Consider the following 12,746-nt stretch of genomic DNA (forward strand, 5'->3'; position numbering starts at 1 on the left):
CTGTCATTCCCATTTTCCAGATGAGGAGAGTGAGGCCCCAGAGTACGTTGCCCAAGATCATATAGCTATCGTAACAATTTTCTGTCCCTGCGGAACAAATTTCCTCTAAATGAGCGGCTTAAAACAAACTCGTATCTATGTATTTCCTCAGAGTTTCCACAGGTCAGGAGTCTGGCCACAGCTTAGCTGGCTCTTCTGCTCAGGTTGTCACAAAGCTTCGACCCCGGTGTCCACTGGGCTGCACTCCTTTCTGGATCTTTCTGGATCTTTCCCAAGCTCTCCTGGTTGTTGGCAGAATTCAGTCCCTTGTGGCTACAGGAATGAAGTCCCCCCATTTCCTTGCTGGCGCTCAGCTCCTAGAGGTGCCCACAGGTCCCTGCCATGTGGCCGCTCCCGCTCCAGCCCGCCAGGACTCAGTCTGATAGCCTGTGATCATGCGAATGACCCCACCACCTTTGTCCTGTTCCCTAGGCTGGACAGATGTCACAGGTTAAGCCATTCACCCTCCCAGCTTTCCGTGGACTCATCTGCAAGATGAGAGCTTGCTCCCGGGTTGCGTCTGACTGTTTCTTGTCATTCACATGTCAAGCTAATGTCACATCTTCTGAAAGTCCTTCCCTGGCCACCTACCAAAAGCAGGTCTCTTTTCTAGACCCTGATTTGTTCTCTTCAGAGCACTTGTCTCAACTTGGGGTCGTGTCACTTATTCGCTCCTGTCAGCCTCCTAGAAGCGAGTTCCATTTGCTGGGTCTGCCTTGTTCACTGTTGCAGCCCCAGTGACCATGGAAGGGACGCCCCCAAGATGCTTGAGGGCCATTGGCTCCCCTCCGTGCTAACAGCCAACACAGAGGCATGTGTCAGACATTAAGTCCACACCACAAAGGGAGCCGAGGCACAGGGAGGTCACCCCGATAGCAGGAGAGGCGCCGGGGTGTCAGACAGTCTGCTCCCGAGCAGGATTCGCCTGGGCAGGACACCCTCTTTCCTTGGAGCCTTGGGGTCTAATTTACCAAGCCACTCGTATCTGTGCCCCTGTTTGGTCCTCATGATATGAGAGACCATGGACGGAGGCCTTTCAGAATGCGGGCTCTGATGGATGGTGGGCCTATCCAAGGTCACACCGTGGTCAGTGGGGGAAGCTGGCTGCCACTTGACATGTACCCACCTCCTTCATTAGCTCCCTTTCTGCTCTGCCAGATGTGTAGCCTCCTGTGGGCTGCTGCAGCAAATTATCACAGAATTGGTGGCTTAAAAAAAACCGCAAAATCGTGACCTCACGGTTTTTGCCAGGACTGAAATTAAGGTGCCAGTGGGGTCAGCCTTCTCCAGAGGCTCCGGGGGAGAATCCTTTCCTTCCTCTTCCAGCTTCTGGGGGGTCCTGGTTCTCCTTGGCTTGTGGTCTCTGCCCCTGTCTTGACATGGCCTCTTCTCTCCGTTGTGTCTGTGTCCAAACCTCCATCTCTTTTCTAAGACAGCAGGCATTAGGACCCCCCAAACCCAGGATGATTTCATCTTGAGATCTTTAACTAATTCCTTGAAGCTGCAAAGGCCCTGTTTCAAAATACTATCACTTTCTGGGGTCCTAAGTAGACGTGAATTCTGGGGGGGACACTCTTCACCCTACTACACCAGGTCACCTCTCCTTAGGTCTGCCACCACCGCCCCATCTTTTCTTGGCTCTGACGCCCTGGTCCCCACTGGTCCGTGTGACTCCCTGGCCGGCCGTTCCCTCTCCAGCTGCCCCAGTTCCATCTCCCCCAGGGTTCACAGCAGTCTCCCTGCACCGTGGCTTCTGTGCCACCCCACCCGCATGTGTCCCTCTCCCACTGATTCTGAGCTTCCAGAGGGGAGGGACTGTGTCCCCAGCTCTCTGCCCAGACCTGCCAGGAGGAGGCATTTGAGGACTATCCCGGGAATGCCCTGGAAGGAAAAGGAAGAAGTCGGAGGAGGGAGTGAGGGATGAAGAAGGAAGAAAAGGAGAGGGGTGGGCAGAAAACCCCGAAACAGGGCAGTTTCAGCATCAGCGGAGGCGGCAGCTCAGGCCAAGGACCTTGCAGGCCTTTGGGGCTCATGCCCCTGGTCCACGGCCACCTCCTCCGAGATCTGCACACCCCAAACAAGGTCATCCCAGTTCTAGGGACACCTTAAAGAAAGGATGCTCTTGATTATTTGCTGCTGTGTTTTCATTCTTGACAAGTATTTATCTTCCCTTTTCTCACCTTTTCTGGAGAAACCCTCCTGGGAGAGGCCCCAGACAGGGGACAAGTGTTTGCTGATTTGAGCCACAAACACTTGACTCCAGGTCTTCCGTCTTTTGTTTTAATTGTGTGAGCTCTCAAGTTCATCCTCCCCCTGGGGACACCCCTAACGACCAATCTCTGTTCACCAGGGACGTGTGTTTGTGAACTTGGCAGCTGGGGTTCCATTGGCTTCATGCTCATCAGTATTCACAAGTCACAATGAAAATTAAAATTTAAAGCTATGGTTTGAGTGTATCTTTCTTCCCCAAAGCCCTAGGCATTACCTCATATTGTTACAAATAACCATGGTGTGTTTTCAGGTAGAATTGCTATTTGATAAACTCAGGAGCAATCGCTTTTTATTTCGAAGAAAGCTGTCATTAGTCTCAAAAGATTTGACATTTACTCTAAATGAGTGAGTGGGGCTTGTATTTCTAAAACCTATGGCTTTAATACAAAGCTTTGGAAAGTGTATGCAAGTTAATGATGGGTGAATCAGAGCTGAAGCCGTCCAATGAGTTTCTCCAAGGCTGTGTTTCTCTCACATTCATTCTTCCGTGTTTCCTGTGTGTTGACAAAGGTTCTTTTCCCCCCCAAACTCTACTCAGGCTCTTCTGAGTTCTTCTGAAACCGGACCTCGTCTTTTGTACTTCTGTGTTGTCTCTGCATTGTCCGGTCTTAGCAAGAACCTGCTAAGTTGGTTTAGCCAGAATCCCCCATCCTCCCGACCTGATCATCTTCTCATCAGGTTGCTCATCCCCCGGGTGGTTTGATCACCCTGGCCTGCCATCAGCAGGAATCCTGAACCCCCCTCACCTCTGATGTCTCCTCTTAGTAACTTTCCATCCACCGATCCCCACCTGCTCCTCGGCTACAAATCCCCACTTGTCCCCGTTGTGTTCAGAATTGAGCCCAGTTCTATGCTGAGGTGTCTTTTCCCCTTTGGTGATTGCAATTGAATAAAATCTGTCTTTACTGCTTTAACTACTGTCCTGGTTTTTCTTTGACTGTGTCTGCTGGTGACAGACACCATGCTAGGGGTGCAGAGGTGAAGAAAGCAAAACCCCTGCCTTTAAAAAGCACAGCTTGGAGTTGGGAGCCCCTTGCTATAATGATGACATAGAGCAGAATTTTCCAGAAACTCCCCAGCCGAGATTTCGCTGGACATGGCCCACTGTGTGCAAAAGGGATCAGCAAACTTCTGAAGGACCAGATAATAAATATTTTAGGCTTTGAGGGTCACATCAGTCTGTGTTATACATTTCTTTTCCTTTTTGCTTTGTGCGTGTGTGAGTGTGTGTGTGTGTCTTGTTTTGTTTTCTACAATCTTTTAAAAATGTAAAAGCCTTTCTTAGCTCACAGACTGTACAAAAACCGGCTGATTGCTGGGTGTGATCTTTTAAGAAACTGAATTGACATCTTCAACCCTGATTTAGTCATCATGAACGTGCATACACTTTCCAAAGCTCCATATAAAAATCACAGATTTTAGAAATTCAAGCCCCATTCACTTCTTTATAATAAATGTCAAATCTTCTGAGATTGTACAAAAACTGGCAGAGGCTGTGGACAAGGCTGACCAGGACAAGTTACTGAACCTCCCAGAGCCTCAGTTCCCGGGTCTATAGAGCAGAGACCATTACACCTGGGAGGTTTAGTACCTAGCAAGGTGGGAAGGCTAAATTCCATCAGGAGGGGTAAGTGTCTGTACCCACCAGTAGAGACCCTATGCTCAGTGAGCAGTCACTCCTGGGACTCAAGAGGCCAGAAATCGTTAAGAATATTGAGGAGAAGAATATTCACACAATCCACTTGCAGTTCCAGGAAAAGGAAAGGGAAGGGAGCAAGAACACGGGGCTCCACGATCATAACAATCACTCTCCTGCTCCCTGTCTGAGCCCTCACGCCAGGAGAGAGACAAGCACTCTAGGTGTTGTCAGGCATTTATCCGCAGTTGTCATGTTTGTCACGTGCTGCTCGGTAGGCTCCAGAAATCACATTTTCAGCTTCTTTGTTTTCTCTTACAGAGACATCAAGCCAGACAACATACTGCTGGATGAACACGGTAAGCCTGTTATGAACGCTTTCTACAGACTATTTCAGTGGGAACTTGGAGGCTCTGGGAATTTGGTCCTGGTCCTGGTGAGTTGGATTTTAGGGTTGACTAGAAAGCCTTCTTTTGTTTCAATCCTGGTGAATGAACACCTGTGTAAATTTCTGGTCTGTGTCCTGCTGCGGTGAGTCAAGTCCAATGTATTTGATGGTTTCATATCTAAAGACATCACCGTTCATGTCCTGGTGTGAGGACAACAGGGCAGAAATGGGAATGGGATACAAGGCTGGAAAGCTCTGAGCCTCCCACCCCTGCTCCCCGACTTGTGAACCCGGGGCTTCAGAGATGTCACTCACCTCTCTAAGCCTCAATATCACCTTCAGTAAAACGGGGAAAATGATACCCACCTTCCAGATTGTCGTGGGGATCAAATGCGATAGGGTGTGCTTGGCAAGCTAGAAATCAGTCATCATCCAGGCTTCCCTCTAAGGGAAGCCTTTCCCTCATCCAGGCTTCCCTCTAAGGGAAGCCTTTCCCTCATCCAGGCTTCTCAAGCTTTTATGTGTGTACGGAGTGTGGGCATCTTCCTAAACTGATTCAGTGGAGTGAGGTGGACCTGGGATTCTGCATTTATAACAGCTCCCAGCTGAGGCTGACACTGCTGGCCCATGGAGAAGCCTCTCCAACTCTGGTCTTATTGGAATCCCCTGGGGGACTTGGTAAGAATCAGAGGCCAGACCCTGTCCTGTTTAGAGAACCTGGGCCTCTGTGTTCTGAGTCAGTCCCAGGGATGTGGTGCCCAGTCAAGTCAGGACCACAAGTCCAGGGCGCAGCCCAGCAATGACTGACACTCCACTGCAGTCCATGCCAAAGGCAACTTGCAGCCAAGCATCATGGCAGTCTTGGAGACTAAATTCCCTGATGTTGCTTCAGGAGCTCATCTCCCAAGGGCTTTCGGGAGTGTGGGCTGGAGTGAGCAGGTGGGGATTTTTCTGATGTGCTGCTGAATCTTTCAGGGATGAGTCTGCCGCCTCTTCTACACGGCTCCTCTGACCTACCTCCCCCACTCCCTCCCGCAGGCTGAGGCTGTGGCTCCAGCCCGAAGCCCCTCTAGGACTTGTGTGTGTCACCAGTGTGTCTCAGGGAATCCTACCTCGTTGTATAAACCCCTTGGCACTGGGAGACAGGGTGGGAGTGGTGGATGGGACCATCTGGGCTCCAGTCTCCCGCCAGAGGCTGAAACCAGACCAAGTGCTTTGGGGTAGAGAGGTGAAATCCCTGTGCTCCCGAATGGAAGGTCAAGGATGACCTTAGGTTGCCAGGGGGAAACTGAGCAGAGCTGAGGCTGCAAATCAAGGTCCCCAGTTTGTATCTAAAAGGCAGGAACCCCAGACCTGGGTCTCCGCTGGTCCCCCAACTAGCTGTGTGTCTTCAGGCAAGTTGCAAAACAAGTAATACCACCTTGCAGGGTGGCAAAGGTCTAAGACAAGATGGTGAAGATCAGCCACTGTCTCAGCACCAGGACATAAAGGTGCTCAGGAGGGCTTGTATTAGCGTATAGTTCTCAGCCTCTCCTGTCCCTTCTCTGCTCAGATCACAGAAGCAGGTGAGGTGGAGGAAGAAGAGGCACAGGCTGGGTGATGCAGGACCCCTGGCAGGGCTGTCCTGGAAACCAGGGGTGTGGAGGGTAGGGTTATGGCTGGGATCCTCACGGCTCCTGCCTAGAGACTTGAGAGAGACTTTTGGACAAAGACCTTTCAGACCCTGGGCAGCTTTCCAGAAGCAAAATCAAGGCAGGAACACCAAGTAGTAGGAATAATTCAGCCATTTCCTCTAGGATGCAATGAGACTCAGCAAGCCTGTGGGGTAACCAGGGCCTGCCTGACGCCGTAGTTCCTGCCCGATGCTACAGCCTCGGGTCAGAGCTCACACAGCCTTCTCTGGGTTCCCTCGTTCCTGAGCTCCTGGATCTCTGTCCATCCCTTCCTACCTCCCCTTCTGTGCTCGTCCTCTCCCCCTCAGCCCTTTCCCACTTTCCTCCCAGATCTCCCCATCCTTCATCATCTCCCACATGCCTTACACAGTGTCCTGACCCTGCCCTCTGGCTTTGCAGCATCCCACACGCTCCCCAAGGATTCGAACCCTCCTCTCTCTTGTCTAAGCTCCTTTTTCATCAAGCTTGCTGTCGAGACAGAGCACTGAACACTATTCCATACTAAGATGTGAATGGCTGATACCCTCCCCTCCATCAGCTTTAGCATCCAGTGAGTGCCTTTTTAGGCAGTGCAGAAGGAAAATCAGGAGCAGAGAATTCTCAAAAAACACAAATCTTCTCCCCTAGGAGAGAAGGACAAGAGAGGAGACTGTGGCTTGTTTTTCCTTTCCCTGATTTATGACAGGAGATAGAGGTTCATCAGCTTTTCTTTCTTTTTTTCTTAGTCATTGTTGCCTTTTTTCCCCTCCAGCTCTATTGAGGTGTGATTGGCAAATAAAAACTGTATATGTTTAGGTTATACAATGTGATTTTTTAAAGATGTACAACATGATGATTTAATACACAAATACATTGTGAAATTAACAACACAAGGTAATTAACGTATCCATCACCTCTTATAGTTACCTTCTTATTGTGTGAGTGGTGAGAACATTTAAGATCTACCCTCTTAGCAAATTTCAACCACACAATACAGTATTATTAACTACTGTCACCATGCTGTACATTAGATCTCCTTACCCTTTTGTTAAATGCATTAAAAAAAAAACAGTTTACAAAACAGATAACTATGTGTTTCTATTTAAAGAGTTTGCTGATCGATCTCATTAAGTGTTTTCTCAGAGAACAAGTTGGTTGCTGTGTTTACAGTGAGTTATAAGCATAATTAAATAAATGCATTCATATTTTATTTAAAATGTTCAAGATCTGCTGGTTATACAAAATCCAAGACTCACAGGAGTGTCTCTGCTCCCCCGGTGTCTGCTCTGCTTTCTGATCTTTCAGGCTGGTTTTATCTCCTAGAATGGGCGCTAAATCTACTTTGAGATTTGGGGTCTCCTGGCTAGCAGCAAAAGCAGAGGGACACCATACCTGGAGGTAAAATGAAGTTGAAGGAGGATGTAGCATCATAGCACAGTGTGAGAGGAAGAGTTGAGAGTGCTTTAGGGCTGAGGGCAAAGTGCTCCAGGAAATGGGGAATTTAAAACTGTAGAGGGAAGGGGAAGGGATTGCATTCATTTTCTGTTGGTACAATAATGCTGGGTGATGAATAACCACATGAATTTAATGGCGTAAACAAGAAGCATCCAGTTAGCTCACAGGCCTGTGGGGTTAAGCTCTTGTAGGCAGGGCTTGCTCCTAAGACTGAGGTCCTGCAGCGTCAGCTAGGCAGCTACAGTGACGTTGGCTGTGCTCACTCCCATGTCTGGGGGTCGCCTGGCTGCCAGCTGGTACACCATGACCTTGGCTCATTGACTGGGCGACTCAGCCCAGCTCCTCATGGCTCACCTTCTGGCAGGCCAGCCCTGTGTGACCTCGCGTGGCCACAGCAGAAACAGAGGCAGGGAAAGCCCAGTCACTTAAGCCACCACCTGCATCACATTTGCTGCCATCCCAGTGGGCAAAGCAACTCACAAGGCCCAACCGGGTCGGGGTTGGGCAATGCCAAATGACATGGCAAAAGGAAGGATACAGAGGAGGAGGAACTGCGGAGATTAATGCAATCATCCAGCAGATGCGCAGGTGGGGGGCTGGTCTTTAACACATGGGAGCTTGACTTCCCCCCAAATGAGCAAAGAGCCAGGAGTCAGAGACAGAAGGGCAGTGCCTGCGTTTTGCCCTGAGTGTCTACTGAGGACCCTTGGTCAAAATGTACTGACCATATACTGTCAGCTTTCTTACCTGGGGTTTCACATTCTAGAATTGAACCAACCTCAGATGGCAAACATTCAGGAAAAAAACTCCGGAAAGTTCCAAAAAGCAAAACTTGAATTTGCTGCTAGCTGGCAACTAGTTACATAACATACACATTGGACTTACAACTATTTACATAGCATTTACATTGTATTAGGTATTTATAAGTAAAAAAAAAAAAAAGTATATGGAAGGGTGTGCCCAGGTTATATGTAAATTCTACACCATTTTATACATGGGACTGGAGCATCCAAAGATTTGGGTATCAGTGGGGGTCCTGGAACCAATCCCCTGCAGATACTGAGGGACAACTGTAGCTCTGTCCTCTTCTGTACACAAGAAAGTAATTCCTTCACTTTTGCAGACCTGCCGTAAGCCAGGCGTTGTGACAGGCGACCCAAGGACACAGACCCCCTGTGGCCGAGGACATCGTGGTCTAGGGTGGCGCTTCTCAGCCACGGCTGCATGTCACACAGGAACTGTAAAAGATGCCAATGCCAAGGTCCCACCTGCAGAGGCACTCACTTGACTCATCTCGCAGGAGAAAGTGCTGGGCGGGGTGAAGGTGGGGTTAAGGTTACCAGATGGTTCTAAGGTGTAGCCAGGGCTGAGGGAGGGACAGAAAAGGAAACAGGTGATTCCGACCCAGCAGGGTCAGTGCTGGGACGGGCAGGGGTGAGGCTGTGCCGGAGCAGAAGGGCAGTGAAGCTGGGGGAGGGGGAGGGAGGGCTTTCTGGATCCTCCCTCCAGAGTGTGGTCACCAAAGCATTTGGGAGCAGAGCATTCCAGAGGGCAAGGGAGAAAGCTCCACTGGCCAGAGGACAGCAGGCTGTAAGGTGTAGAACTCATTCTTTTCTCAGGGACCTCGGGATGGGCGCTTGGGCATCAGAAACCTCACCTGGATGTTTAGTAACAGGTGACACAGCAGCCATGCCAGCAGAATGAATTTGCTTCCTCATTGTATTCACCATGTCTTCTATTTCCTGTAATCTGATGCTTGACTTCTGCACACTCCAGGCCACTATCCACTTGCCCTACACACCCCAGTGCCAGGATCCAGACAGCCAGGGACAGCTCCTGTGCCCCAGAACCCCTGAAATTATTCAGACTAGCCAGTCCTAAGCCTGCTTGCCCTGCCTTGCCTGTTCCTTCCCACAGAAACCACCAGAAAGGCTCTTGCCCACATTTTCTCCCTTCTCCCTCTGTCTCACGACTAACGCTAGTGCTTCCCTGGGGGGGGCCCACATGGTGTGATGTGACCCCTCCTCTTAGGAACTGTGAATAACAAACTATCTTTTCAATGGCAATTGTCTCCTAATCTGTTGACTTTACTTCAAATTTTCTATTAACAGGCTATATTTCAGAGCACTCATTCACTGGACTTATTTCAAAGAACTTCCTCTCCATCTGTTGCTGACATATTTGTCGGCAAGTATGATAAGTGTTCCCCAAAACAGCAGTGGCCAGCAGCAACACCCCCTTATCACTTGTCAAAACACTGTATGTGCCGTGACATCCCCATCACGAGACTCCAGGAAATTAACAAATCAGGCGTGTGTTGATTCTGAAGCCTCAGATGCAGGGATTGGAGCAGTTGAGATGGAAGTGGGAAAAGCCACCCAGGCAAGTTGGGGGGCAGAGGTGTTTCTGCTAAGTCAGAGGAGCCAACAGTGGGTGTCATTATTCTAGACGAGTTTAAAGCTAAAGCTTAGGAATGTGGCATAAAGCTAGCCTGGAGTCCTTGGGAGGTTTGTAATGAGATTCTTTCTGAAGACTGCTGGGAATGGAAGTGTCTATCACAGTGTGATGTCTTAAAGTCCTGAAGACCCAGAGCAGGAATCTCTGAGGACCCCCAATAAATAGCCCCCTGTATTAGTTTCCTAGGGGTGCTGGAACAAAGTCCCACAAATTGAGAGGCAATAAACAGCAGAGATGCATTGTCTCACAGTCCTGGAGACTAGGAACCTGAGGTCACGGTGTCCGCAGGGCTGTGCTCCCTCTGAAGGTGACAGGGAAGGGTGTGTGTCAGTTCTGTTTGCCAGCTTCTGGTTTGGAGACACGCATACTTCCTTGACTTGAGACAGTGTAACTCCAGACTTCAAATGGCATTCTCCTTCTGCTTCCTTTCTGCTTCCAAACCTTGCCTGAGTGCATTTGAATGGCAGAACCTAAATCTTGTCCAGAACCCTAGCTTCAAGAGGGTCAGGACATGTGGTTTTTCTCTCTTTCTGGTCCTTATAATACAGGAGGCAGGAAAGAATGGAGTGGAAAAGGATGCTAGGTATCAAAAGATAGTCTCTATCCTGGTGCCTCTCAGAGTCATTGCAAAGAGCAAATCATGGCTGAGAAAGTTTCTAAAAACCTCTCTGTAAACCTAATTCATTGTGATTAGTATGATTGCATAAAATTACATGCCAACACAGAGACGTGGAAGGGAAATGATTGATCAGGTAGCCATGGCTATGCTGCAGTAACTAATTAACCCCAAATCTAGTGACTTAACATTAAAAGCCACAGAAGTAGAGAAAAGGGGAAAGAAACTCAGAATTGTTGAGCCCTCTCAAAAGCCTTGGGGGAGGCGGTTTCCAAGCAGTATCAAATCAAATAGGGTGTGAAGGTTGGGCAGGTTTTATGAAATCACAATATATCCAGGGGGAAGGTGTTGAAACTCATCTTGGGTGGGAATTCCCCCAAATCTCAGCCCAGGAGCTCAAGAAATCCCACACGTGTTGCATTTCTTGTACCCTGCTATCGTTTGTTCACCCCCGCATAGGGGGAGCAGGGAGCACACAGATTTTTTGTTTTTTGAAGATTTATTTATTATTTATTTATTTTATTTAGTTTTGGCTGCGTTGGTCTTAGTTGCAGCACGCGGGATCTTCATTGAGGCACGCGGGATCTTTCGTTGCGACGTGCAGGCTCTTCGTTGTGGTGCGCGGGCTTCTCTCTGGTTGTGGCATGCAGGTTTTCTCTTCTCTAGTTGTGGTGCACAGGCTCCAGGGTGTGTGGGCTCTGTAGTTGTGGTGTGCGGGGTCCAGAGCACGTGGGCTCTGTAGTTTGCAGCACGCGGGCTCTCTAGTTGAGGCCCACGAGTTCAGTAGTTGAGGCGCGCGGGCTTAGTTGCCCTGCGGCATGTGTATGGGATCTTAGTTCCCTGACCAGGGATCGAACCAGCATCCCCTGCATTGGAAGGGGGACACTGGACAACCAGGGAAGTCCCACACAGATTGTTTTGAAAGTCCTTCTTTCCCATCCCATGTCCAAGATAGGGGAGGAGGTCAAATCAAATAGAACAGAAGAAAATCAGAGGGTCATTCATTCTACATCAGGCAAAGGCGTGCCCCCAAACAGAGTCAATCTTTGGTTGAGGTAAAGCCAAATGAAGCCTGGATAAGCTGGTGCCCTGGAATTTGATTTGGTTTCTTTCTTTCCTTCTTTTCTTCTTCCTCCCTTCCTTCCTTTTCCCTCTCCTCACCCCCTCTCTCTTTCTGCCACTGTCCTGCAGTACATTCACTGTCATCTCCATGAAGACAAGTGGGAGGAGGGAACAGTGCCCAGGATGTGTGATCCTGAGGGACGTATCACAGCCAGGGTAGCATCACACTGACATCTTGGAAGTACAGGTATTATTAGCAGTGAGCGTGTGAGCCTGTCATGGCGGGGCAGTTGGGTCCAGAGCAAGGTTCTCACCCTCTTGGGCATCCAGCTGCATCTTTTCAGCAGCACCACTGTGACCTCTGGCTTAGGCATGATGTAGACCCTGTGAACCAGCTAAGGTGGGGATAGATGTTCCCATGAGGCTTTACTCCAAATTCCAGGGAAACAGGGCAGAAAATAATGTGGGAGGAGATCATCTCTTACACATGGACCCCCTGTCAGCCTAACTCCCAATCTAGTGCCCTCTGGTGGGCACTACCTTAGCACTCACTCCCAGGAATTCACAGCCACGAATCCAATCTTGGCTTCCTGAGGACAGATCTAGAGAGAACTCACTCTGCAGTAAACAAAGCCTGCCGTTGGGTTGACTATCCCCTCCCAAGCAGACCCCATCTTTTCCTGGATTGTGGCCTTGTCGGTCCCAGTGAGAGCACTGCACTGCCCTCACTCATTTGGTAAATACCCAGGCGGGTTTGGGGTTATTTCATTACAGGGGCTGAGAGGGGAGAAGGGAAGGGGGGTGGCATGGTGGAGCAGGAATAGACACTTGTGCAATGTAGCTGCAGAAGAAACAAATCAAAATTCAGCAAAATTCAGGAAGGCTTTGGATGTTTTCTCCTGGAATATATAGGGAAGATGCAGGAATCAGTCTTCGAAGTAGGAGTCCCTGTTACTGGTAATACTGAGAAGATTCTCTGCATTGGCAATTATACCCCAATGAGGGGACTGTGGATGGGACTTTAGCCCCGTGTAACCTCCATCATCCCACCCCCCAGTTCCATGACACAGGTAACTGGCGCATCCTTAGGGTCTGCAGTTTCAAGCCCCCTCCACCCATATGCACAGGTAGGAGGTGCTCATTAAGTGATTGCTAAGTGAATGAAGAAAT

At 49.4% G+C, this 12,746-nt stretch overlaps 1 protein-coding gene and 1 long non-coding RNA gene across 6 annotated transcripts in view; one reads left to right on the plus strand and one right to left on the minus strand.

The window, feature by feature from the left end:
* Positions 1–12,746, plus strand: part of STK32B (serine/threonine kinase 32B) — a 342,757-nt gene that overhangs the window by 272,222 nt on the left and 57,789 nt on the right. For all 3 annotated transcript variants that reach the window (XM_082389996.1, XM_082389998.1, XM_082389997.1), the window contains exon 5: positions 4,268–4,305. In XM_082389996.1, coding sequence (XP_082246122.1) covers positions 4,268–4,305 — 38 coding nt within the window. The remainder of the gene's footprint in view (positions 1–4,267; positions 4,306–12,746) is intronic.
* The window catches only part of LOC309627802, a 41,192-nt gene that overhangs the window by 19,528 nt on the left and 8,918 nt on the right, over positions 1–12,746 (minus strand). The window lies entirely within an intron of this gene.

This window comes from Balaenoptera borealis (genome assembly GCF_965194805.1).
Source record: "Balaenoptera borealis genome assembly, chromosome: 4".
Taxonomy (NCBI): Eukaryota; Metazoa; Chordata; class Mammalia; order Artiodactyla; family Balaenopteridae; genus Balaenoptera; species Balaenoptera borealis.